Source organism: Tripterygium wilfordii, chromosome 1 (genome assembly GCF_013401445.1).
Source record: "Tripterygium wilfordii isolate XIE 37 chromosome 1, ASM1340144v1, whole genome shotgun sequence".
Taxonomy (NCBI): Eukaryota; Viridiplantae; Streptophyta; class Magnoliopsida; order Celastrales; family Celastraceae; genus Tripterygium; species Tripterygium wilfordii.
This window is the reverse complement of record NC_052232.1, coordinates 7,017,143-7,041,299: the sequence shown is the minus strand read 5'-3', so window position 1 is coordinate 7,041,299 and position 24,157 is coordinate 7,017,143. Positions and strand designations below refer to the sequence as shown.

The 24,157-nt window shown below is 34.2% G+C and overlaps 1 protein-coding gene across 1 annotated transcript; it reads right to left on the bottom strand.

Annotated features, from left to right (window-relative positions):
• Window positions 1-7,893: 7,893 nt before the first annotated feature.
• LOC119985957 (protein SMAX1-LIKE 6-like) lies at window positions 7,894-12,627 on the bottom strand. The gene is made up of 3 exons (XM_038830488.1): window positions 11,408-12,627; window positions 10,432-10,672; window positions 7,894-10,006 (listed from the first exon to the last, which is right to left on the bottom strand). The coding sequence occupies exons 1-3, from the start codon at window positions 12,610-12,612 to the stop codon at window positions 8,201-8,203; spliced, it is 3,252 nt and encodes a 1,083-aa protein (XP_038686416.1). The 5' UTR covers window positions 12,613-12,627; the 3' UTR covers window positions 7,894-8,200.
• Window positions 12,628-24,157: the final 11,530 nt, after the last annotated feature.

The following is a 24,157-nucleotide window of genomic DNA, read 5'->3' as shown; positions in this document are numbered from 1 at the left end:
ATAAGGCAAATAAAGGCATATTGCATTTGGTTGAATTATATGTGGTGGAGTTGAAAGGGTGAGGAAAAGGAATGCTTGAGGAGCTCTTTTTGTAATTTGTAGGATAAACAATGAACATAGAATTGAGAACGGGGTGGAGTCAGGAAGAAATATTGGGATCGGGTAGTTCTAAAATAGTATCTTGTTTTTTTAGAACTATTTATAATAGCACAACTATTAAAAATGGTATTATCGATCAACAACTTCTAAGTAAAAGTAAATAATTTTAGTTATTAAATTAAATGTAATGAAATGATAGTTACATTAAAATATTTTTGAAGTTGTGGACATATGTTACTTATCTGTCATTCCCAATTACTATTCACAAAACCCATTTAATTAGCAACCTTGCAAACCATGACATTAATTAAGCAGTTAGTCTGACCACTTAACTGAATTAAAGTGTAAGAATTATGCATTATTGAGTTGTTTATGTATGGTTGAAATAAGACCACTAACATGGAAATCAAACAAATGACAAATCAAAAGTTTAGTCTTGACTAACTCAAGTGGGGGAGCAAATTATGGTGGGGAATTGGTAAATATTTCAACACACGATATGTTGACATTGATATATCGTAATAAAATAATTTTAATTTAGTCCATTGTGTAGATTTAACTTGTAGTTGAATTAGACGAACAAATTGAGAAAACAATAATTACAAAGTCTAGTGGTAATGACAATTACTTGTGAAAGAAAAAAAGAAAGGAAAACCTTTAACCAATTAGAAATTATAGGGGGTGACTACTACTAGTACAAGAACTCCTTGATAGGATTACGGTTAGGAAAACCTTTCTTTTTAGAGATGAGGGGTTTGATTCTTATCCTGAACTTGTATGTAGAAATAACCTTAATTACACATCCCAAGTGGATTTTGAAATAACCGATGCATGTAAAGCATATTTATCAAAATGAACTAAAGGATAACAAAAACTAGTCAAACATATGTTCCGTTTGATAGAACTTATTGACTGTAAAAATAAGTTAATTTATAACTTGTGAAAAATAAATTAATTTATAAGGTATGAAATAAGTTGTTAGGTGTTTAGTGAAATTTATACTAATGTTTGTTTATAAGTGGTGAAAAAAGTCTTTTTAAGTTTAGTTTGAAAGATATAATTAAAACTGCACATAAAAATGAAAACGGTATAAATCATTATAATTTTTTATTTTTGATAAATTTTCTGTTAAATTTAATCTTAAGTTTTAAGCTTTTAAATTATAAGATATTTTAATATAAATAAAATTGAAATTAATATTTAAGAATTTTATAATATTATATATACAATATTATCTTAATAAAAAAAGAAGAAATGAAAAAAAGAGAGAAGGAAATAAAAAACTTAAATTTGAAGCTTAGGAACTTATAAGTTGGTTTATATGGGCCTCTCGAGTGTTTGGCAAAATAAGCACATAATCAATTTGGCGAATTAAACTACGTTAACTATGAATGAATCCTTTCATGCAGGGGTGGCAAAAATTCGATTCCAAGTCGGACAATAGTACGTGTTTATAGAATATCTACATGTTTGAACCCTAACTCGGATTGGATTTCGAACGTATTTAATTGATCAAACCTAGATTGGATTAAATCCGGACAACTAAATCGGATAATAATTTAATCCGGGTTAGGGTCCGGATAAATAAATCAGATAAGATTTCTGTATTTGGACCATAATCCTGTTTTAAACACGTTGTATTGCCATCCTTTTGTGTGGGTGACACAGGATATGGATAACAGATTACTCACGTTTCCACAATTTCCATCATCCTTCGTGGTTCTTGTCCCCCATTTATTTAATTATTTATTTTTAAATTCCAATGCACGACAAAAACGTGCACAATGCAACCCAAATGTCCATAAAATCAATGTGGGATTTGGAATCTCTTGAAGACTTCGGAAAAAGAAAAAGGTCTTCAAACATTCATGGATGGGTATATAAATTTACACTTTAAAGTGGGTTTGCTAATTAAGTTGGACTTGGTGATGATTGATAAATGTTCAAATGTACATTTTAATTGATAATTTATTATGGACATTTGTCATATAATTAGGGTTTGAAGTGATTATTACATAATTAAAGTATAAATATCATTTTTAATCACTTTATATTTATTTCTATATTTTTAAGCCTACAAACTTATAACCCATTCTCAGTTATGGTCTTATTCAATAAAAAGACCATATTATGAAGCCTAGTTTTGTTCAGTCATGTGTGATTATATTAAGTATAAGATAAACCATTTGCATCATCTGTATATTTACATATCACCATTTCATTTAATCATCCTATCATATAGATAAATATATATACATATGTATATATGCTTACCTCACATCATTTATTACCATCTATTTATGTACCGAAAGCCCATATATATATGTAGACACACACACGTTGGGTACCAAAAGTCCACACGTAATAGTGTTATATATATATGTGTGTGTGTGCGCGCATATATATGCAAAAGTCCAACGTAATAGTTATATGTATATGTATATAAGTGTTTGACATCAATAAATGGCCTTTGTATTGATTTTTATGCATGTAGCTCAACTTGCATCCAAAAGTCTTCAAAATATGACAGTGAAAGGACTCGTGAAGATTATCTTAATCTCACCAGTAGATTTTCACTTCTATAAAATGATCAGACATTGAGACAATGGAAGGGAGTTTTTGCTGGAGAAAACAAAGAGCAAGAGGAGAAGAAAATCAGAGAGGGAGAGATAAAATCAGAGAGAGAGTTCTTGAGTTTTATTTTCTCTTTTACAATAATTCTCTTACATATTCTTTCTAGAATTTTGTGAGATAAATTGCTGGTTGTGTAAATCTAGTATGAGGAACTAATCTTCTTACTAGGGTGATGATGGATCCACTCTATTATGTTTAAATAAATTTGGTTTGATTAATTGTTAGTTTATTTATGCTATGTCAAGTGTTAATTAGCTATTCTTTATTGATAATTAAATCCTGATGCTTAGCTACCATCTAGGGTTGATTACTATGATGCAAATTGAGGCATATGCCCATGTCCAATTTGAGACCAGCTTCTTGCAGTTAACACCGGAGTTACTTAGACATAAACGCCATATGCTAGGATCTTTGTGATCACTACATAAGTTACCATAGGTCCTAATGCGTTTTTGATTGTCCTAGCCAATCCATATGCCCATGGATGGTTGCAGTTGAGAGTAGACGTGGTAAGTCAGATGCCCATGGCTATTACATAAATTAGGGGACTTGATCTTTGACATGCATGAATGAAATAATAATTATTGGCTAAATAATTTAAATACAATAAAGTTTGTAAAATTGGATCCCTAGTGTTTGTCTAATTGTGTTAATCCTTATTCATTTTGTTTCCACTGATAATTACAAAGAGTTGGAATTACAGATATTTAATATTCAGTCATTGTGGATACGACACTCGTATTTGTCACTTCTATACTACAATTGATTCGTGCACTTGCGAGTATAAGTTGGGTTTGGAATTGCTATATTTTTAGCGGGTCGTAAATAACACATCAATGATTATGAAGTATGTACGTACTATGTTGCTCTATTTCATGTCATACATTAGACGATAAATTTATAACTTTTTTGGAAAAAGATTGGCTGGAATTATTTCATCAATTTCATCAAATCTGCACCATTGAATGGTGGGGTGTGTTGTTGCCAAATCCAATGCAATCATGCATTGAATGGTGGAGATTTAATGGAATTGGCTAGACTAATTCTAGCCCCCTTCCCAACTTTTCCAGGACAAGAGTCGAGAGATGCTTCTCTATTAAGATCACCATTAAATAAGGCTAATAAAGGCCTTGCATTTGGTTGAATTATATGTGGTGGAGTTGAAAGGGTGAGGAAAAGGAATGCTTGAGGAGCTCTTTTTGTAATTTGTAGGATAAACAAGGGAACATAGAATTGAGAACGGAAGAAATGTTGGGGTTGGCTAGTTCTAAAATAATATCTCTTTGGTTTATGTGAAATTTTTTTTACAGGGTACTCCAAAATTTTTTTTAGAGTTATTTATAATAGCATAACTATTAGAAATGATATTATCGATCAACAACTTCTAAATAAACGTAAACAATTTTAACTATTAAATTAAATGTAATGGAATGATAGTAATATTAAAATATTTTTAAAGTTGTGGACTTATGTTACTTTATCCGCCATTCCCAATTACTATTCACAAAATGCATTGGTCAAACCCTTTTTAATTATCAAAATGATATATGTCCATAATTTTGGATACACCAAAATGATATATATCTATAATTTTGATGTCCATAAGTGTTTATAATCTACGTGGCATGAGGAGAAGTGTAGAGGACCATTCTGTATTAAATGGTTCTCCACACTTCTCCTCAAATCACCTAGATTATGGACACTAAAATTATAGACATGTAGTGCTTCCGTTTTAATTAACAACCTTGCAGATCACGACATTAATCAAACAGTTGTTCTGACTACTTATGTGAATTAAAGTGTAAGAATTATGCATTATTGAGTTATTTATGTATGGTTGAAATAAGACCACTAACATGGAAATCAAACAAATGACAAATCAAAAGTTTAGTATTGCTAACTCAAGTGGGGGAGCAAAATATGGTGGGGAATTGGTAAATATTGCCATACACGATATGTTGACAGTGATATATGGTAATAAAATATCTTAGCTTAGTCCATTGTGTAGATTTACTTGTAGTTGAATTAGACCAACAAATTGAGAAAACAATAATTACAAAGTCTAGTGGTAATGACAATTACTTATGAAAGAAAAAAAAGAAAGGATAATTGTTGACTAGTTGAACCTAATATTCATGAATTTAAATCTAAATGTGATCAATCTTTTTACCCATAATAACAATATTGATTTTAATATTAATTATTTTTAACATGTGGTAGGATTGGAATCTTTAACCTATTAGAAATTATGGGGGGTGACTACTACTAGTACAAGTACTCCTTGTTGATAGGATTAGGTTAGGGAAACCTTTCTTTTTAGAGATCAAGGGGTTTGATTCTTATCCTGAACTCGTATGTGGAAATAACCCTAATACACATCCCAAGTAGATTTTGAAATAACCGATGCCTGTAAAGCATATTTACCAGAATCAACTAATGATAACGAAAAACTAATCAAACATAAGATTCATTTGACGGAGCTTATTTGCTATCAAAATAAATTAATTTGTAAGCTATTAAAAATAAGTTAACTTATAAGTGATAAAATAAGTTGTTAGGTGTTCGGTGGAACTGATAGCTGATGCTTGTTTACAAGATTGAAAAAAAATCTATTTAAGTTTAGTTTGGAAGATATAAGTAGTTTGTTATTTTATGATTTTTTATTTTTGATAAATTTTTAATAAATGTAATCTTAAGTTTAAGCTTGTAAGATATTTTTATATAAATAAAATTAATATTAATATTTAAAATAAGCTTAAATTTGAAGCATATTTTTTTTGGAGCTTATAATTAGCTTATAAACCGGAGTTTTTGACAAAATAAACTCTGCCAAACACCCAAACATGCACATAATCAATTTGGCAAATCAACATAGGTCTACGTTAACTATGAATGAATCCTTCAAGCTGGAAAATTGAAACTGAGACAAATTTATCTTGTGATGGAAGCCACAAGTAGAATAAACCAGATTATTACCCCTCAGCCAACACATATACATATACAAGGAGTCGGAGGTATAACTAATGCTCCGTTTGTTTGGAGGAAAACTAACATCTTATGGAAAATATATCTCAAGGAAATAATTATCATGGAAAAACAATTAGTTTCTAGTGTTTGGACAAAAAAAAATTGCTAATGTTTTCTATTGTTTGTTTGGTGGAAAACATAAATTTGAGGTACAACTTTATTATTTTCTATAATGTGTGTATACATATATTTATCAATGTGTCAATACATAACAACTATAAGACGCAAATATTAAATTTTATTTTGAGAGAATAATCCAACAAAATACAAAATACTCCAACTTCTTTTATGCTTTTTATATACAAACACATCTAATATTACTTCATTTCACTATATATGTGGATGTGTATATAATTATAAATGGTCTGTGTACACAAGTATATGTTCAGTATATTCTCTAATAGAATATATTCACAATCACAGTAATATAACTTGTTAAAACTAATATTTTCTAATTAAGATTTTTCATATATATACATATAAGATGTATAATTTTAATATCTTATTATATATATGAGGTACAATTTTAATTGACCTAAAAGTTCCTCCGGGTCCCACGTGACATTGAGCAAAAAAAATTCTTATTATATGTATTTATATATATACAGTATTATATATAAAAGATACAGTTTTTTTAATTCACCTTAAAAAACCTTCCATATATACTTTTAGCAAAAAAATTAGCTTAACAATCAATCAGTTTATTGTTGAAGGAAAACAACATCCCAAAGATAATAAGGAAGTTGCTTTCCATCTTACAACTCCTTATTTTGAGTTGACTTATTATAAATTTTGTTTGACTAATTTTATTTTCTTATCTCCAAACACCACAAAGCTAAGAAAACAATTTTAGGAGGTTGATTTTTCGTCAAACAAATGGAGCATAAGTGGTTAAACTGTTTCATCAACAAAGGGTGAGGGAGGCCTTGGTCTTGACACTCAAAGCAAGTAAGAAACTACAACTTCACGATAAATCAATTATGCAGCTAGCATGCAGATTTGGCTCCTGTAAATTAACATCTGGTACATCATATCATCTGCTAAAGTTTGAAACTTTTGTCCTAGATATATATATATATATATTAGAAATGAATGATGTTTTCTTAGCTTCTTCATAAATATCATGTCTCAATGGACAATGATCACACTCCCAACTCCCAAGCTCATCAGAAGCAACAATGAGGAAGTCACTGTTTTTGCTGTAAATTATGAATTCAAGCCAAACGTGTCAACATTAATTCTTCTCAACAGAGGCAGAAGTTTTGCCAAATCTTCTTATACAAGTAAAATCTCAGGTCTTAAACTCTGTTGGTGCTGATAGGCAGTCCAAGATGCTTATGGATGCACTTGTTAAGACCATTTATAGATGAAATATATGCTCTTCCACAAAAGAAAAACTTGGGACTTGATCAACTTGTTTCTGTCAAAGCTATGTTTTTTGCCTTTTATTTTCAGCCTTTTTGTTCTTATGGTGTAACGGTAGCAGAGCCAAGTATGGATTGTTGTATAAGACTATAAGTATATCCAACTCAATAGCATGAAATTTTCGCCTGTGAAAGGCTCTTGAAGGCTCAATCCTTCTCATTTGCTTTAAAAGGTAGGAAAATGCTATTTAGTGCGCTTAGGGCATTGGATAAATGACATAAATTTATGTAAGAGAGTATTCATCACACATGAATGCTACATGATATTCCGTGGTGAGTCCTTAATTATTACCCTTAAGGCACTTGTTATCAAGACCCTAAAAGGTAATCAGAAACAGGCCAAAAAAAAAAAAACCTTAGATGAATTGATGAAAGAATGACCAAACTTTTTTTTTTTTAGTACGAGTACAAGTACAATATACGACACACCACCAGATCAAGTCTAGGAAAGTACAGGTGTCCACAGACCCCAGGCAGGAGGCACAAACCAAGCCCATACAGGGGCAGACTAAGCTCACACACCATCAAGCCTAGGAAAGTACAGGTGTCAACAGACCCCACGCAGGGGCACAAACCGAGCCCATACAGGGGCAGACTAAGCCCACACACCTTCTTATAAATATTCAGGAGGAGGTGCGACTAGAACCCATGACCTGAAGTCAAGGACATGCAAAGTCATTGCCACTCAACCAAGGGCTCAATTGCAAGAATGACCAAACTTTATTATTCTTTCTCATATTAAGATAAAAATTTATTTTCAAGAGGTATATATATAAGCGCTTACACAACTTGAGTGACAGAAATCACCAAAAAAAATACTACTATTGATACATACAACTATCCAACCTTATATCAGGCAACCACTAACTAGAGATTATGTATAATATCATAACAAATCCTAATTCAAACCTGCAAAAACCCATTGGAACCATGGGGACTAACAGGCTAAACAAGATTCACTAGCACTAAAGACTAAATTGTACATATAACTACAATAACAAACTTTTCGACCACAGTTAATGCTTTAGGATTTTCAAAGGAAGGTAGACTTTTGGCATTTGCTCATCCAAGCCAAGGCCTTCATGGCAAACTAGTTTAACCACAGAATTAGAATCAAGATTGTACCTTTTCTGCACTTCCACAAATCCCCTGCTAAGGACTTGCTCCACCCAATTTTCCACCACTTCTTTCCTTTCAGAACAGTATGCAGTTGCCAGTAATTGCTCCATGACTTTCGACTCGATCTCCAGCATACACTCCGAGCCAGCAATACTGTGGAAGGTGTTACTGATTTTAGCCAACAGGCTGTTTGCAAGACGATCAAAATCGAAGGGCTTGAAAACCACTGTTTTATCCACCCGGTCAAGGAAATCTTGCAACCAAGCCTTGGGGTTCTCATACATGGAATCAAAGTCAATATGTTCCTGCATCTCATTCTCTCCAGAGGGGATGTTCAGGTCTAGGTTCTTCATTGATGTTTTATGAGCCCGTTTTGCAAAATCTGGGACATCATTCTGCTCTATAATTTCAGTCCGACCAAACAGCTTTCTTTTGTTTGCAAAGATGGGGTCACAGACTCCTTTTCTCACAGTGAAGGACATAATCAGATTTTGGCTAGTATCTCCCTGAACTGTATGTTCATTCAACATTGTCTTTAGCCAGGCCTTTGATCCCAGTATTCTTTCTTCGGAGTAGGTAGGCGGCTTCTCCGGTGAAGAAATGATTCTAGTGTCGCCTGTAGGTGAAGTAATCACAAATATTGCATTACTGATGCTGACTTCCCTCCCATAAGAATCTGGAAATTTACCACTCCAAATAGCCCGGGACAAACTATTCTGAACCACCAAATCGGCCTTATCTACATATTCAAGAAAGACAATGGCAAAGGGCCTCTTGCCCAACTCCTCGGCGATGTAATCAATGACAGTCTTCCCTCTGAACCTCGCATCATAGCTAGCATCCTGAGAACTTAGATCAGCGGCGATAAATTTTTCCCTGCTTCCATATATTAACTCTGCAAGGGAAGCAGCAATTTTCTTTTTGCCACACCGATCAGGTCCAGCAAAGTTGAACCATATATCCCGTCTTGGATTAGTCCCCCGGCATGTTTCATTTCTTTCCCTACACTGAACTACAGTTTGGCAAATAATATGGACAGCCTCATCTTGCCACCCAACTCTTTCAGTTACAGCTTTGTAGAGCATTTTGAAATTGATTGGATCAAACCGCCCACATGAGACTGGACATGAGGAGGATGAAAACCGAGCATGATCGTCGGAGATACTCCCGTTGCTGATGTCAACATTTGCTGAAAAGCAGCCTGATAACTCCTGTGTAAGTTTCATACCATTTTGATTCTCTGATTTCTTCAATTCATTATTTGTAGGACTGAAGCATGTTATTCCTAGACCCAAGTCTGTGATCACAGAAGTCAAAGAAGTCGGAGATGTTAGGAAACCATCACCAATGCTTGAATTCGATTGAGCGCAAGGAGATTTGCAACTGCTTGATCCGAGATCTTCTGCTCTGGATAGGAAACTCTCGTTCTTGGACTTGGCAAATGCAGGAACATCTGACTGCACTTTAGAATTCTTCTGCAAATTCATGCAGCTGCTTGAACTCACTTCCACACAATCATTGCTGCTACGATCACAATTTTTAACTTTCTCTTCAGCAACCTGAGAGCCCACAACAGTGGGAAACTGGGTGGAGTAGATATTAGACTCAGGTGGCCAAGTGTGATGAAGGCGACGGCATATATTGTCCCATTTCTTCTCAGCTTCTGCAACTTTGGTACTTAACCCCATCCCATCATCTTTGGTCTGCACTGAAGGGATAGAAAACTAGTTTTTATATGAATATTGTAAGGTTATTTTATATTAGGTTACATTTTCGTACACCAAGCCTCATGCCCTTTTCCAAATTAATGCAAGAAATGGACCGATGCAATCAGAACTTAAACTTGACTCAAAAAAATAGATGTGGCTTCTTAAATGGTATCACTGTATCAGTTTAGTCTGAAAAGGCTCCCGACGCTTTCATTGGGGGCATGAATTCTATTAAGAAAGGGCAGTAGGGCTTGTTTACCTTTATGTGTGGTACAGTGTGACTCAATCCAGACATTTGCTATGAACAACAATAAAAATTTCTACATCAAAACTTATGACCCAACTTAAGGTGTTCCTAGTTCATAAAAAGGGAAGCATGACAGAAAATTAAATTTTAAAGATCTGAAACTGATACACACCAAATCCAATCTCTTGTCTGTGCTGATCTCAGCCATATGCAACCGAGAAGACAAGCCAGATTGGTACTGATCTGCCACAGAAGCAGCAGTTCCTTCCTTTGAATTAGAGAGTACTTCTTCTGCACACCTTTCATTGCATTGATGACAGCGGCGTATGCACTGATATGAAGTGCTTAGTGAGCATCTCGAGTCGGAAGGCGAAGAAAAGAACCCACCAAAAGGAACAAAAGAGCCCATCAAGCTGTGATCACAAGATAATCACAAAACAATGAAATTTCAAGGCACAAAATTGCTTTAAAGTAAACGTACCTATACAAATTCATTATGGATTTTTAAACAAACAATTACTAGCTTATATGAAATAACTAGTTATCCCTATAATATTTAAAAGAATAAACAAACCTAGCAGTTACTTCTGAAGCTAAAAGATCAGAAACAACATCACGGTACTTTTGGCTACTTAGAAAAGCAATTATAATCAGTAAACCAAGATGTATGGAGATAAAAACCATAAATTGGACGAGAAATGAATGAAAAACTTACCTCAATTCATAATCCATCTAAAAAGACCCAGTTTTCAACATTGTTGAAAGCTGATACCCCCAACCAGTGCAACTCTGGTAAAGGATATGACCAACATAATTGACTTCCGATCACAAAAAGAAACAAAAAATAAAAAAAATAGCTATGAATATTTTACAATGGTTTAAAATACACTAGAGTATAATAAAATATTGTCTTCGCTTATTACAATAAGTTTACTTTAAGAATGAAAAGGCTCATGAGATAAACATCACACAATTCTCCTGAACAATCAGATAGACTGATAACTCGTAAAGAATCCCACTCAGTTACAAAACAGACCCAATATGAAAATTCAAAGCCATGATTCCATGAAAATGTAAAGTAGTACTAATTAAAATTTCAATAGCAAAGACCACCACCATAATTATGTTGATAGTATCACAAAACAGACCTGGATTTGGGGTAAGATGAAGGCAATGATGGCTTAAGAGAGTTGATGGGGAGGAGCTGCATATCCCAGTCTTTCTCTATACAAGGAAACCTACTCAGACACTTCAAGTAAGTCTCATAGCTTCCTGTGGCACCAATCAACCATACCTTGTCATGAAGTTGCAATAACCTTGTTAAATGAGCAAATATGTAGTTTACTACTTCACCACTCAAAGCTCCATTGTTATCAGAACTCAGAAATGAATCCAAATCCCCGTAATTTACCACCAACCCAGGACCCGTATTCCGATCCACTAACCGACTCAGTTCTTCAAATTTCATGTCTACAGTCCTCCTGGCAGAATTTTCATCTATGAGCTTCGATATGTCCTTTCCAATGGAGATTACGCATAACCCAGATAATATTACTGGTAAATTGGTATTATTATTCTTCTTCCTTTCAATAATTTCAACGAAGGTTGCAAGTGTATCATGAGCGCATGCACCCACAAGCAGAGGATTCCTCCCCTTAGGCCTACCCAAAACCTCGGCAATTCTCTTACAATTCTCGTCTCCCTCCAGAAAATTGTGGAAGCCCGAGAAGGAGAAACTGAGCCCTCGTCGAGTCAGACCCGGATCCGGATTGTCGGTCAAGTTGCAGAGAAACAGTGGCGGGATTCTAGAACGAGGGTATTTGAAGAACTGCTGAGGCAGTGGGCGGAGAATGGCTAGCTTGATGTCGGAGCTCCGGAAACCCGCTTCCCCGAAGACCCGACTAACAACCGGGTCGTCGAGAATCGACAGAACCAAGTGTTGTAACTCGACTTTGATGCAGGACATGGCGCTCTGGTGCTGAGAGATTTGGTGGTACAAATGGAAGTTGTCCGGGTGCCGCCTCTGGTTCGCTTGAGAGCGTTTGATGGCTGCCATTAGCGAGTTCGACACTGGCGGGTCGCCGCTAAGTTGACTCGACGGGAGCCGGTCGAGTGACATAGTGAGGCAAAGCTCCAGTGCCTTGAATTGAAGGCGAGGCGAGCACGCAGAGCTCCGAGCACGCCCACAGGCGTCGCGTAGGATCGACGCAGGCAAGGAAAGGATGGCTGAGACCGCGTGAAGCGACGTCGTTTGGGAGTGTCCCCTTCGTTGCGCCACGCTCACTGCCTCGTCCAGCGCGTGAGCCGACTCCGCAGTCAAACATTGCCTTGCCGCACTCACCGGCGTTGGCATCGCCGAAACCGAATTAACTGTACTGATTTAGATTTTTTTTTATGGGTTTGTTTATAGGTTTTATACTAAATAAAAGAAAAGAAAATATTTTTTAAAAAAGTTAAAATAAAATTACTGGAGCAGGCATAAATGAAGGGGGGTGGGGGGTGGTTGTGTGGGTGAAGTGGGAAGGGAAGGGGAGGGGGGTATGAATTATTTATTATCAGGGGAGGGAATGAGGGGAGCATTGTTGCTGACGTGGAGTGGGTCCCCATGGAGACCAGAAAAAGAGACAGGTGAGGTGAGGTGAGGGGGGTAAAGTGGGTGATTGAGAGTAAAGATTCTGCAAAATCTTGAGATTTTTTGTTTGTGATGAGTGAGGCTGTCTGTGTGTTGTCTCAGGAGGAGATGCTGTGTCCACTTGCTCTTTGAGGGGGGGCCATTAGTTGCAAAGTCAGTCGGTGTCACTGTCTGCTTACTAGTTTTTTGTTTTCGTATATGTTTGTATGACTCCACCTTCCCCCACCACTTCTCTTGCATTGCAACTTGGCCTTCCAAGCTCTAGTAGGGTCATCGTTTGGACCGAGTTGGCTGCAGATGAATCTTTTACATGAAAGATTTGAGTCGAACTATTTCTTTTAATAGTCTAAGTTGTTAGGGTATTCGAGAGATTAAAAACAATTTAAGTACCTGGATCATGATCCCTCTTCTTCTTTTTTTTAAGTGATGTAAGTTGATTATTAGTAAGATTATTTCCACAATATTATAAGAGCAAGCATTGCCATATAAAAGTTCGGTTCAGGTCTAATGTAAGGCGGACCATAAGGATTTGCAATTAAGCAGCCCTAAACCTAGGGCTGAAAATGGGTCAGGTTACCCAAAGGTGGCTCAAGGGCGGCCTGTTATTGAGCTCGAACTTGAAGATGATCCAGCTAATGGTGGAGGTTGATGTAGTGGGGGCATGAGAATGGAATGTGGATTGTGAAGGAAAGTCATTACCGATCAGGCTTTGATTATGTTTCACGAACCAAGCTCGAGCTTGAATATTTTAGGCCCGATCGAACTCGGGCCTTCTATGAATATGAGCCGAGCCTAAGGCCAGTCAAAAACTCGGCTCAGTCGGGTCTGATTTCATCCTTACCTAAACCTTAAAGAAATTAAGGAGTGAGTGGAGATTCAAACTCATGAGATGTAACATGGATGGCCAATGGCCAATTGGAATAAAGCGTATATATTACGTTCTACCAATCTTCCTGTACAATTTGACCATTTGTCTGGACCGTTATGCTTTTTTGAAAGAAAAAACACTCGTTTATACAATGAAGTGTCATTTTCCCATATATTGCTATTTGCTACCCTCAAATAGCGAAAGAGAAATACGCTAATCACAAAAAAAACATAGCTTGGTCAAATTTTTTGGCTTAGGGGTGGAGCTTGGACAAAAATCTAAGTCTAATTTAAATTTTGGGTCGGACTTGGGAATTTAGGCTCCGTTTGAAATTTCGTATAGGATAATATAATATTCTTATCCAATGTATAATTTAATCATTGTATAAGTTGATGTATAATTTAATCATATCCAGTGTTTGGAAAGAATATGATATTAAGCTTGTATAATATAAGATTTGTGGTAATATGTCTGGATTATCTAAAATGAGAGTGTCATTTGACATGTTATTTCTTATACTAACTATTCCGTATAAAATAAAAATGAGTTGGAGGTGTCTTAATATTATACGGCCGGCATTGTATAAGAACCACTTTTGTATAAAGTTTACTATTCCGAATATTTTAAAAATCGTCCAAACACCCGATAACTTCATTAAATGATAATTTTATACTATACAGAGTCTTATCCTCTCATCCAAACGGAGCCTTAGAGTTTTCACCTAGTCCGACTTCAAATATATTTAGTATACATGATATAGTGTATATATATATATATATATATATTTTTTTTTTGATACCTGCTATTTATAGTTTAGTTTTAAATATATATTGTAGATTTGTAGTGTATGGATTACTATAAAACTTCTATACTTACCAGTTAAATTTTATTTTTATTTATAGTTTTTAGAAAGAACATGTATTTTTTATTTTTTAAATATATGTTGGGCCTCATGGGCGGGGTTGGGTATGTGCAATTTTTTTAAAGGCTAGGCTTGGTCAAAATTTTAGAACCAAAACATGTAGAGTTATTTTTTGAGTAACCGAGAATGAGACCCTATAAGTTTACATTTTGAATATCCGATATAAACTTAAAGTCAGGCCATAAGGCCATACGCACAGATATTTTTCACATGATGAAAAAATAAGTTAGGTCAAATCTCAGCGCGTTGCCACAATTGTATTGCTCTCAATGGAAATAGAACTCATGATCTTGCGAATTTATACGCTTTGATCTCAATAAGATTTACCACTAGACTATCATCTAATTAGTTGAACATGTAGAGCCATGGCAAAGCCCGGCTCATGGTCAGCTCTAGTGTGGTCCCACCAACACTAAAAAGCATTGGAAAGGAAATCTTGATGGAGATTTATTTGTGTATAAAAAGGAATGGAATCTACATGTGTGGAAGATATCTTTCAGCCTTTGGAATCTCCCAACTTTTTCTGAAAATATTGTTTGTAACTTTGCACATATATAAACATGTTTCTTTATATGCGTGTTAGGTTTGACATTTTCAAGGGCCATACCAATTGGCTTCGGTTATACTCATAGTCCACTTCACACCTTATTTAAAGTGGCTTTGAACATATTTGCAAAGTTGAAATTGACTATTTAATTAATTTATTGATTTTTTTTTTGTGTGTCTTTGTCAAGTATAAAGTATCTTTTGAAGAAAAGAACAAAGTGGAAAAAAAGAATTTCTTCAATTATTAGGTTCATTTATTTCCATAAGAATGACAAGAAATTACTTGGGCTGTAAATAAAACTACATTACACTGTAGGGATTTTTGTAACTAAAAATTGTATTCCAATAAAGATAATTTTTTTAAAAACATTAGAAAAGATGACAAAACTTACAAACTTACAAAATATCCTTGTATATTAAAAAGATTGCTTCTTTTTCATTCTCATTTTCTTTCTTCTTATTCCTTAATGTTGTCGGACAAAAGTTGGTCGTCCGACCATTATTTTTGACGAACGAACCACTGAAATGAAGCTCTAGGTCAGTCCGACCAAAGTCCACTCATCACCGACTATCGATTATCACTTGAGTTGTCGAAAAAGTTCACTAACATCGTTTGAAAAAGAGATCGATCCGACCAATACAACCAATCAACATCGTCAATCAATTCCACGGATCAAGACGCATCATATTTGGAACTCGATTTGATAAAATGAGTGAAAATCGCTCTGATTTTAGATATGATTATATATTATCTGTTTCAGATTTGCTTATATCATATTTATTTTGATGATATTATATATGTTTAAATGAATTTTTTGTATTTCAACATTCATTGTGACAACATTACCAAACAAAATTCTTGTGTTTCAGAATTGGTTTATGATTGTTCTGTGTTATCTTGAATATTTTATTTTTTTTAATTTGTAATGTATAATCTAATGATTGTATCGACATTTCCTTAGTTACGGTTACTCTTAAGTAGATAGTTCTAAAAAAATTTCGAGGGCACTACCCCCAAACCCCGTCAATCTTTGACCTCTCTTCTAAAAAATCATGACTCCACCCACTAACTAAGCTCACACTCAACTCATTTGCTAGATTCGTCGTTGGGTGTTTCATATATATAGTATCGAGAGTTGTAGACAAATGCAAAAATTTCGAGTTCGAAAATAAATATAAATTACACATCAAGTTTACCACAAATTTAATGTTTGACGGGTCATCACTTACACCCTAAATATAAATTACATATCAAGATTTTCAACTATTGTTCTCACTTGTCACTTGTAAACATTATTTACGGAGACTGAGTCTGAGACTAGGCTTTTTCCCATAAAGAGTGATGGGATTCGACTCACTCGATCACTCTCTATCTCTTGCTCCTCTATCTCTTCACTTTCATGGGCCAACCCTCTCTTAATGCGCATGAACTCATTCTATTCTTTTCTAGTCACACACTTTCTGCTGATCATTCTATGTGGCTCTTACTTTCCTAGTGGGGTTTCTCCTATTTGTGATGATTAGGCTTGCGCCCATTCAACTCCTGCCCACTAGCTATTTTATCATAAATTCTCTTATGTGAACCAAAAATGTGAAATAAGTGAATTTATTTTTCAATCATAGATGTGGCGGATCCCACGGTAAATGTGTTGCCCCATTTTATTTTGCTTTATAACAACCATTGGGTTTTAAGTTCACAAAGTTTATTCACACTTTTGGTTCACATGGGAGAGTTTATAATTAATTATTTAGTTGTGCACTTGTTAACTAAGTGTGTGTTTGGAAATGCTTTTACTTTTTTGTTTCTAAAAACTGATTTTAAGTTTAAATTTTGAAAATAATTTTAAGAAATAATGATGAAAACAAAATTCATTTGGTAGATAATTTTGCACCGAGAAAGAGGAAAGATGAAAGATAAAACATGAAAGAATTTTACAAAACTTCAAATAACAATTTTGGTTTTTTGGTTTTTGAAAACCAAAAACAGTTTTCAATTTTGCAAAACAATTTATAAAAACACTCATCGAAACGAATTTTCAATCGCATTTGAATTTTCAAAAACAGAAAACAGTTTTGAAAATTGTAACCAAACAGGTCCTTAATATTTGCCATGTAAAGGGTTTTTCTAATAGTTTTTGTTTCATATAAAGGATCCCCAATTACGTATTACCACAACATTTTATTTTGCAATAATTTTAATTTTATGTAAATGAAATTCGAAATGCACCCAAATTAAGTTGCATTGGATCGAATAATTATTGTTCTATCTTGTATGATAATGAAATCTTTAGGTATATGACTTTTGATTCGACAAAATTGGGTGATATATAGGAATATCACTAGTGGGAGAAACACATCAAATTAATCTCTCTAATGTTAACCCTTTTTACGGCAAAATATTCGCACCACCTCTTTGATTATAATATGAAATACATTTGCTTTGCATGCTTTGTGGGGAGAGGGGATAGATGCCAACATGCCTCCGGTGCTAGTCAAGTGTAAATTGTAAAAGTTGATGTGACTATTCCCTCAATTGCAATATATATATATATATATGTACAACTAAAAACTTGGCATGAAAAGGTTTTAACTTTTCAAGAACAATTCCTAAAAGCTAAAGCTAAATCCCCATCCTTAAAACGAATTACGCGAATGGGTAGAGATTTTCATTGTATTAATTTATTAATATCCACTAATTATTGTTTCCATATATAGTTTCCGATTAATATTAATTCTAATTTGTCGATATGACTAAATTTAGAAATAGAGAATAAATTGAAGGAATGACCTTAAATCTTCGAGTTCACTAATTTTTGTGTAGTGAATTCGAATCGAATTATTTGGAATTTAGAAGTGAAAAAAGTTGGACTATTTAGGGGACCAAAAACAATGTTGTGACATATTGTGGTCTTTTAATAATATTGATGTCGCAAGTGGTAGGTGTGTGGCCATGAATATATTCAACGTTACTATTTTTGAAAATGAAAGTTTTGTTTTTTTTTTAAAAACAAAAGTTTAATGAATGAATATAGCACGACTTAAACATTCTTTGCATCATAAAGGGCCTTAAGACATGACTTCACTCTTTCATTTCGTTATCAATTATTTTTCATTTAATTTTTTTTCCGAATATTTCATAGTTTATTCTCCCTTTCTCTATTTCATTTTAATCAAATATATCTTGTATTTTACTTTTGTTTGTACATATTAATTCATGGAAATGTATTTAGACCGTGTTTGAAAAAAAAAGAAAGAATTCTTGGTTCATATATCTAATCAATCTTTGAGCACTTGATATTGACATGTAATAATTATATGTAATTAAAAAAATACTCGTTTTGCTGAGGTGTAGTTGTGTTTCTGTTTTAACTTTGAAGTTATTGGATGTAATATATCTTTATGATGGCTCGAGTGTGTATGGATCTCAAATTTTCTTACCAAAATTATTGGTATATGAATAAAATTCGATCGATAACCTTTCGAAAAAAAAACTTTATTTTCTTGCAATGTGTTCAAAATCACTTTTACTCTTTTTAAAAAAGAGCAAACTTTTTGTCTTTTTGTTCAACTCATACAAAATAATAACCATAAGAAGTTCCTAAAAAGATAATTACTAAAAAATACTGTTGATTCAAACCTAGAACTAATTAAATACCTAACTTTCAAAATTTTTTTTTATATCACATAGGTTTAATCCTTGATTAGATATTCAAAACAACAATGCATCATATGTGACTAAAGACCATAAAATATGATTGCCTAAAAAAAGTTGGACAAAACCCAAAATAAAGACAAGACAAGACACCAATATCATTGATTCAAAAATGCCATTAACATGGCAAACCCACCTGGCCCCCCAATACCTTAATAATAATTTAGGCCATGGTTGAAGCACAAGCCATCCCAAATAGAGTCTCTGTTCAAGGACATCCCACTTTCCATATTTAGTAGAAATGTAAGTATTTTGTCGTCTTCTTTTTTGCCCTTTGATGAGGTGGGGATTCCTATTTGGTAGTAGGAGATGCGTATGAGTGTCTTTAGTGATCCTTCAACTGTTGAAAAAGTTATTTTCTTTTGAGGCAATTATGGGTATTTTGAAAATAATAATAATAAAAAGAAAGGAAGTAAACATGTTATGGACAAAAATAGGATGGATGGGTGGATGGTTAAAGTGGGCTACTTGGCTTGGATGTAGCTCTAAAGAGGTAAGTAATTGATTTTTATGTTTAGTGGGGAGAAGTTTGTCGTTTTGTCTTCCATTAGTTTCCATCCTGTCTTTTCCTCTAAAAAATTAGATGATATATTATTTTTTTAAATATAGTAAATAAATATGTTTGTGGTTAGAATCGAATTTTCGGTACCCATATACATAACTCAATTGATTGTCAATCGAACTACCTCTTGTCGATAATTAGATGAGGTTCTAATGGGTCACATGAATGAATTATCTGATTGTTTTAGTAAATCTTTGGGACGGTATGTGAGTGTTTTGCTTGCACCATTGGTTGCAATATATAGATCCCAATTGTTTGAAGCAAATCTTAACTAGTTGAGTGTTGCAAATCCACACTCTCATACATACTAATAATATTATCCGCTACCAAATGAACCACCTCTTGTCGGTAATTAGATGATATTCTAATGGGTCACATGAATGAATTATCTGCTTGCTTTAGTAAATCTTTTGGGCGGTATGTGGGTTTTGCATGCACTATTTGCAGCAATATATAGATACCAATTGTTTGAAGCAAATCTTAACGAGTTGAGTGAAATCCACCTTCATTATTATAATACTCACCTTCAAGTGTGTTCCCCAATTTCTACATTAACATTGATGAAATCCATCGAATTTTTTTTATCTTTTTAAAAAATGATTGATCAAATTAGTTCCTCCCATGAAACATCCCAATATAAGCATAGGAAAAAAAAAAAAAGATTTATGAAGATTATGGTACATGAAACATCCCAATATATTCATGCCATCCTTTCACTAGTCATGACTTACCGGATATGTTTCAGCAATTGAGGCTTGAGAGTAGGGTTCACCAAAACGGCCCGTAGGCCGAGGTCAAGTCCGAAATGACATTAGGCCTAGATAGCCCGAAAAGAATATGGACGGGCAAATGGCCCGGCCCGAAGCTAGACCAAAAGCCGGATATTTTGAATTACATGATGTTTACAATAATCTACTCGGATATTCCTTTCCCTTCCCTAACACTTTATAGGACAGTTGAAGTGTTACCTTTTTCTTGGAGTTATACTTCTATTCTTTACATGCAATGTGCTGTGCGCTTCTACTGGTTAATGAAAGAAGCAACACAACTTGAAGCCATCAAGTGTAGAGAAAGAAACTATAAACATATGCCATAAACTGTAAAGTTTCCCTTATTTGATGACTGATCTAGTTTGTCTTTTTGACAGGGAGGACTTCTTGTGATTCTTTATGCAGTAATCTTAATATTTGCAATGAAATTTTATCGATCATTGTTATTAACACAAACAATCCTTTCATCTGCAATAAAATTGTGATTTATGAAGCCCGACCCATAGGTTCGAAGCCTGACCCAAAGCCCGACTCATATGGGCCCAGGCCTTGCTCTCTTTTCCGACTTTGAATGGCTCTTTCGGTTTGTCTCAGCTGATTCCCAGTTCTGGATTGGATATGGGCTTGCCTTGTTAGTTGTTGGGCTAGTTTTGTGGAGCTCGACTATTGGGTATCTAGCATTTGGAAATCCCTAAAGCTATTCATTTCACTCTCCCTCCCTTTGGGCTTCCTTGGTGGATTGTTTGGTTGTCTCAATTGGTTTGGCCGGGCCCGGGCACAATCCTGTCTACCTTTTTAATCTTCGTCTTTTGGGTCTCCCTGCTGGATTGTTTGGTTGTCAGTTGGATATGCCAGGGCCTTGTCATCGCCTGATATGGCCCACGTTTTCAAAACACAAAAACTCTTTATTTAATTGAAAATGACATGTAATTCATTAGTTTGGTAGCCCAAGAGATTTATTCCATTGAATAGCTTTATTCCAATCTTTTATCGTAGAAATTCATTGTTTAAAATTTATTGTTTTAATATAGATTCCATTGTTTTTAAAATTACATCGAAGAAAATAATGGAATTAAGATTTATCCTATAAAATTCATCAATAATAAATCTTGTTAGAAAGAGTTTTATGCACTAATTCAAAATATGTAATTTTTTTTCAAAATTTAACATGTATTTTAAAGATTAAAATGTTTTAAAATTTACATTTAAGAGACTTAGATTAGTGCGAGCTATCACTATGTATGAGTTTGGCAATGTGTTGCAACTGTGTTCAGTTGCAACACACCTCACAGCACCACAGTTTTTTATGACACGTCAAACAGCTTTTGCGTTCCAACTCACCTCACAGCACTCCCAAACGCTTACAATATGTGTTGAATTATCCTACGTAATCAAATTAGGTCAATTATTTTATTTTATATTAATGTACAATGTAAACCTTAAGTAATTTTATATTAATATTATTAGTCATCTAATATAACCGTAATTTAGATACGTCAAACGCACCTCACAGCACCGCACCACAGTTTTAAAAGTGATGCGCCAAATAGTTTTTTACGTTCCAACTCACCTTACAGCACCACAATTTTATAACTCAAAACACCACATCATACCTTACAATTCCCAAACAAGCCCATAATATGTGGACGACCGCAATACTGTTATCTAATAATTGCAATGTAAGACTTCTGGGAAAAAAAGGTTGCAATGAAAGGGAGAAACATTGTCTCATTCGATTGGCTTATTCGCTGCAAATTAAAAATGGCAGCTTTCGCTTTCTATTTTTGTCCGTTTGTTTGTCCCCCACTCTCTCTTGTTGCGGCGCGTGTCAACCTTACCCATACTGCTTAATAATTTATGTCTCATATTATGACTCATCAAAGTCTTTATTATAGTAGTATTGTTAAAATTAAAAGGGAAATAAAGCAAGCAAAATGACCACAAACTTTACGAAAAGGACCGAATAAGTATTTATATTATTTTCCCTAAAATGAGCCATGTATGTATGTATGTATCAAGTGCACCATATAGTTCTAAACCCACCAAATGTAAATTAACATAATATAACAAGTCCAAAATAACACCCGAATCATTAATTAAAGTGATAAAAATTATGTGTAAAACCCTGATGATCAGGGTTTAAATCATTCTCCCTTGTTTAAAAAAAAAACACCAAGTCCAAAATAACACATTTCCGAAATTCTCCTCGTCCTCATTAGAAGCACGTGTCTTCACTATTTTTCGATACCTACAAGTAACAAAATCAAAACAGGGTAATTCACTGGAAAGAAAATCTGTATTAAGACAGGGGGGGCAAAAGCCAAAACAAGAAAGATATTAGATGGCACACGACCAATTACAAAACCCTCTAGCAAAAGAAATATGGTTCATAGGCTGACATGTCAATTACAAACAAGAACTTAAGTAAATTAAAATAAAGAGCCAAGGAACAAAGCATTCCAATACATCACATCTTTCTTAGGCATTCTTTCAAAGACATCAAAATCTTCATTGCGTATTGGTGAGGTGATTTAATTTTGGAAGAAAGTCAAAAGAAAAGAAGTTAAACTATTTTTATATTTTAGCCTTTTAGGAATTTCCAGAGAGCCAGAGCATGTCTCAATTAATTGGGGATAAATTTCGCTACACAAGTCCAATTGTCATAAATTTTGTTGCGAATTAAATTTAAAAGTTCGAGCTATAATTAATTTGTTGACCAATTTTTCCTAGTAAGTCAATTTCAAGGAAAAACAATGCGTGATAAGTCGAGACTCAAAAATCTTCCTTCAAAAAAAAAAAAAGGTTAAAAAAAAGAGGATTTCGAATCGCATATAAGGAGATACAATTCTAGAGATTAAAGAGTAGTTCCTATTAGAAGTCTCACATCGTAAAAAGATGTGTAGATATTTTTCTTAATAAGGGTAAAGTTCATCCCTTACTACCAACAAGATTTTTTCCTAACTCAAGTGATTTGAGCTTTGAACATTGGGGTTTTGGCCCTCAATAGTTGGGTTAAGGAGGAACAAAGCTATGTGGCTTGATGTATCATTGGGAACCGAACAATCCAAAATGGACAATATTGTTAGCATGTATGGGGGTGTGGATTTCTAACATGGTATCGGAACAATTCGATCAAGTTGGACATGACTTCTACTAGTGCGGGGGAGTGTTAGAAGTCTCACATCGTAAAAAGATATGTGGATATTCCCCTTAATAAAGCACACCCCTTACTACCAACAAAAAATTTTCCTAATCTAAGTGAGTTGGGTTTCGACCCTTAGTAGCTAGGCTAATGAGGAAGAAAGTTGTGATACTCGAAAACCAGACAACTCAAAGCGGACAATACTGTTAGTGTGTATGGGGGTGTGAATTTCTAAGTGTCCCAACGTTGGAGAATTCGTGGAAAACCTAGAGAAAGGGGGAGAAAATCCGAGAAGCACGGTGGAAACTAAGAAATCCATCTAACATGCACAATGTTTTCTTTGTTACTTCTGTTTTTATATTTCTTCTTCATGTTATCAATTGATTATAATTTATATGGATTTTATTTCAACTATGATAGACTAAACTCCATTAGTTAGGGGCTTAGGGCTGCAGATGTAGCCAAAATTATGAAGGATTGGTTTCAATAATTTATATGTTTGAAGTTTTAATTTTGCATGTTGGGTATTTTTATCACCCTTCTTAATGCTATTAAGTGTTTGATCACCATTTAATTGACTTGTGATTTTATTGAGACCGAGAGGAGATTTAATATATTAGCTTCTAGTGATCAAATATCATACCTACATGTTAATAGAGATGCTGCATGGCCTATGTAGTATTTTCCTAAAAATACACAAATCATGATGTACTTGTATGCGTTTAAATTCAAATAGAGATAATT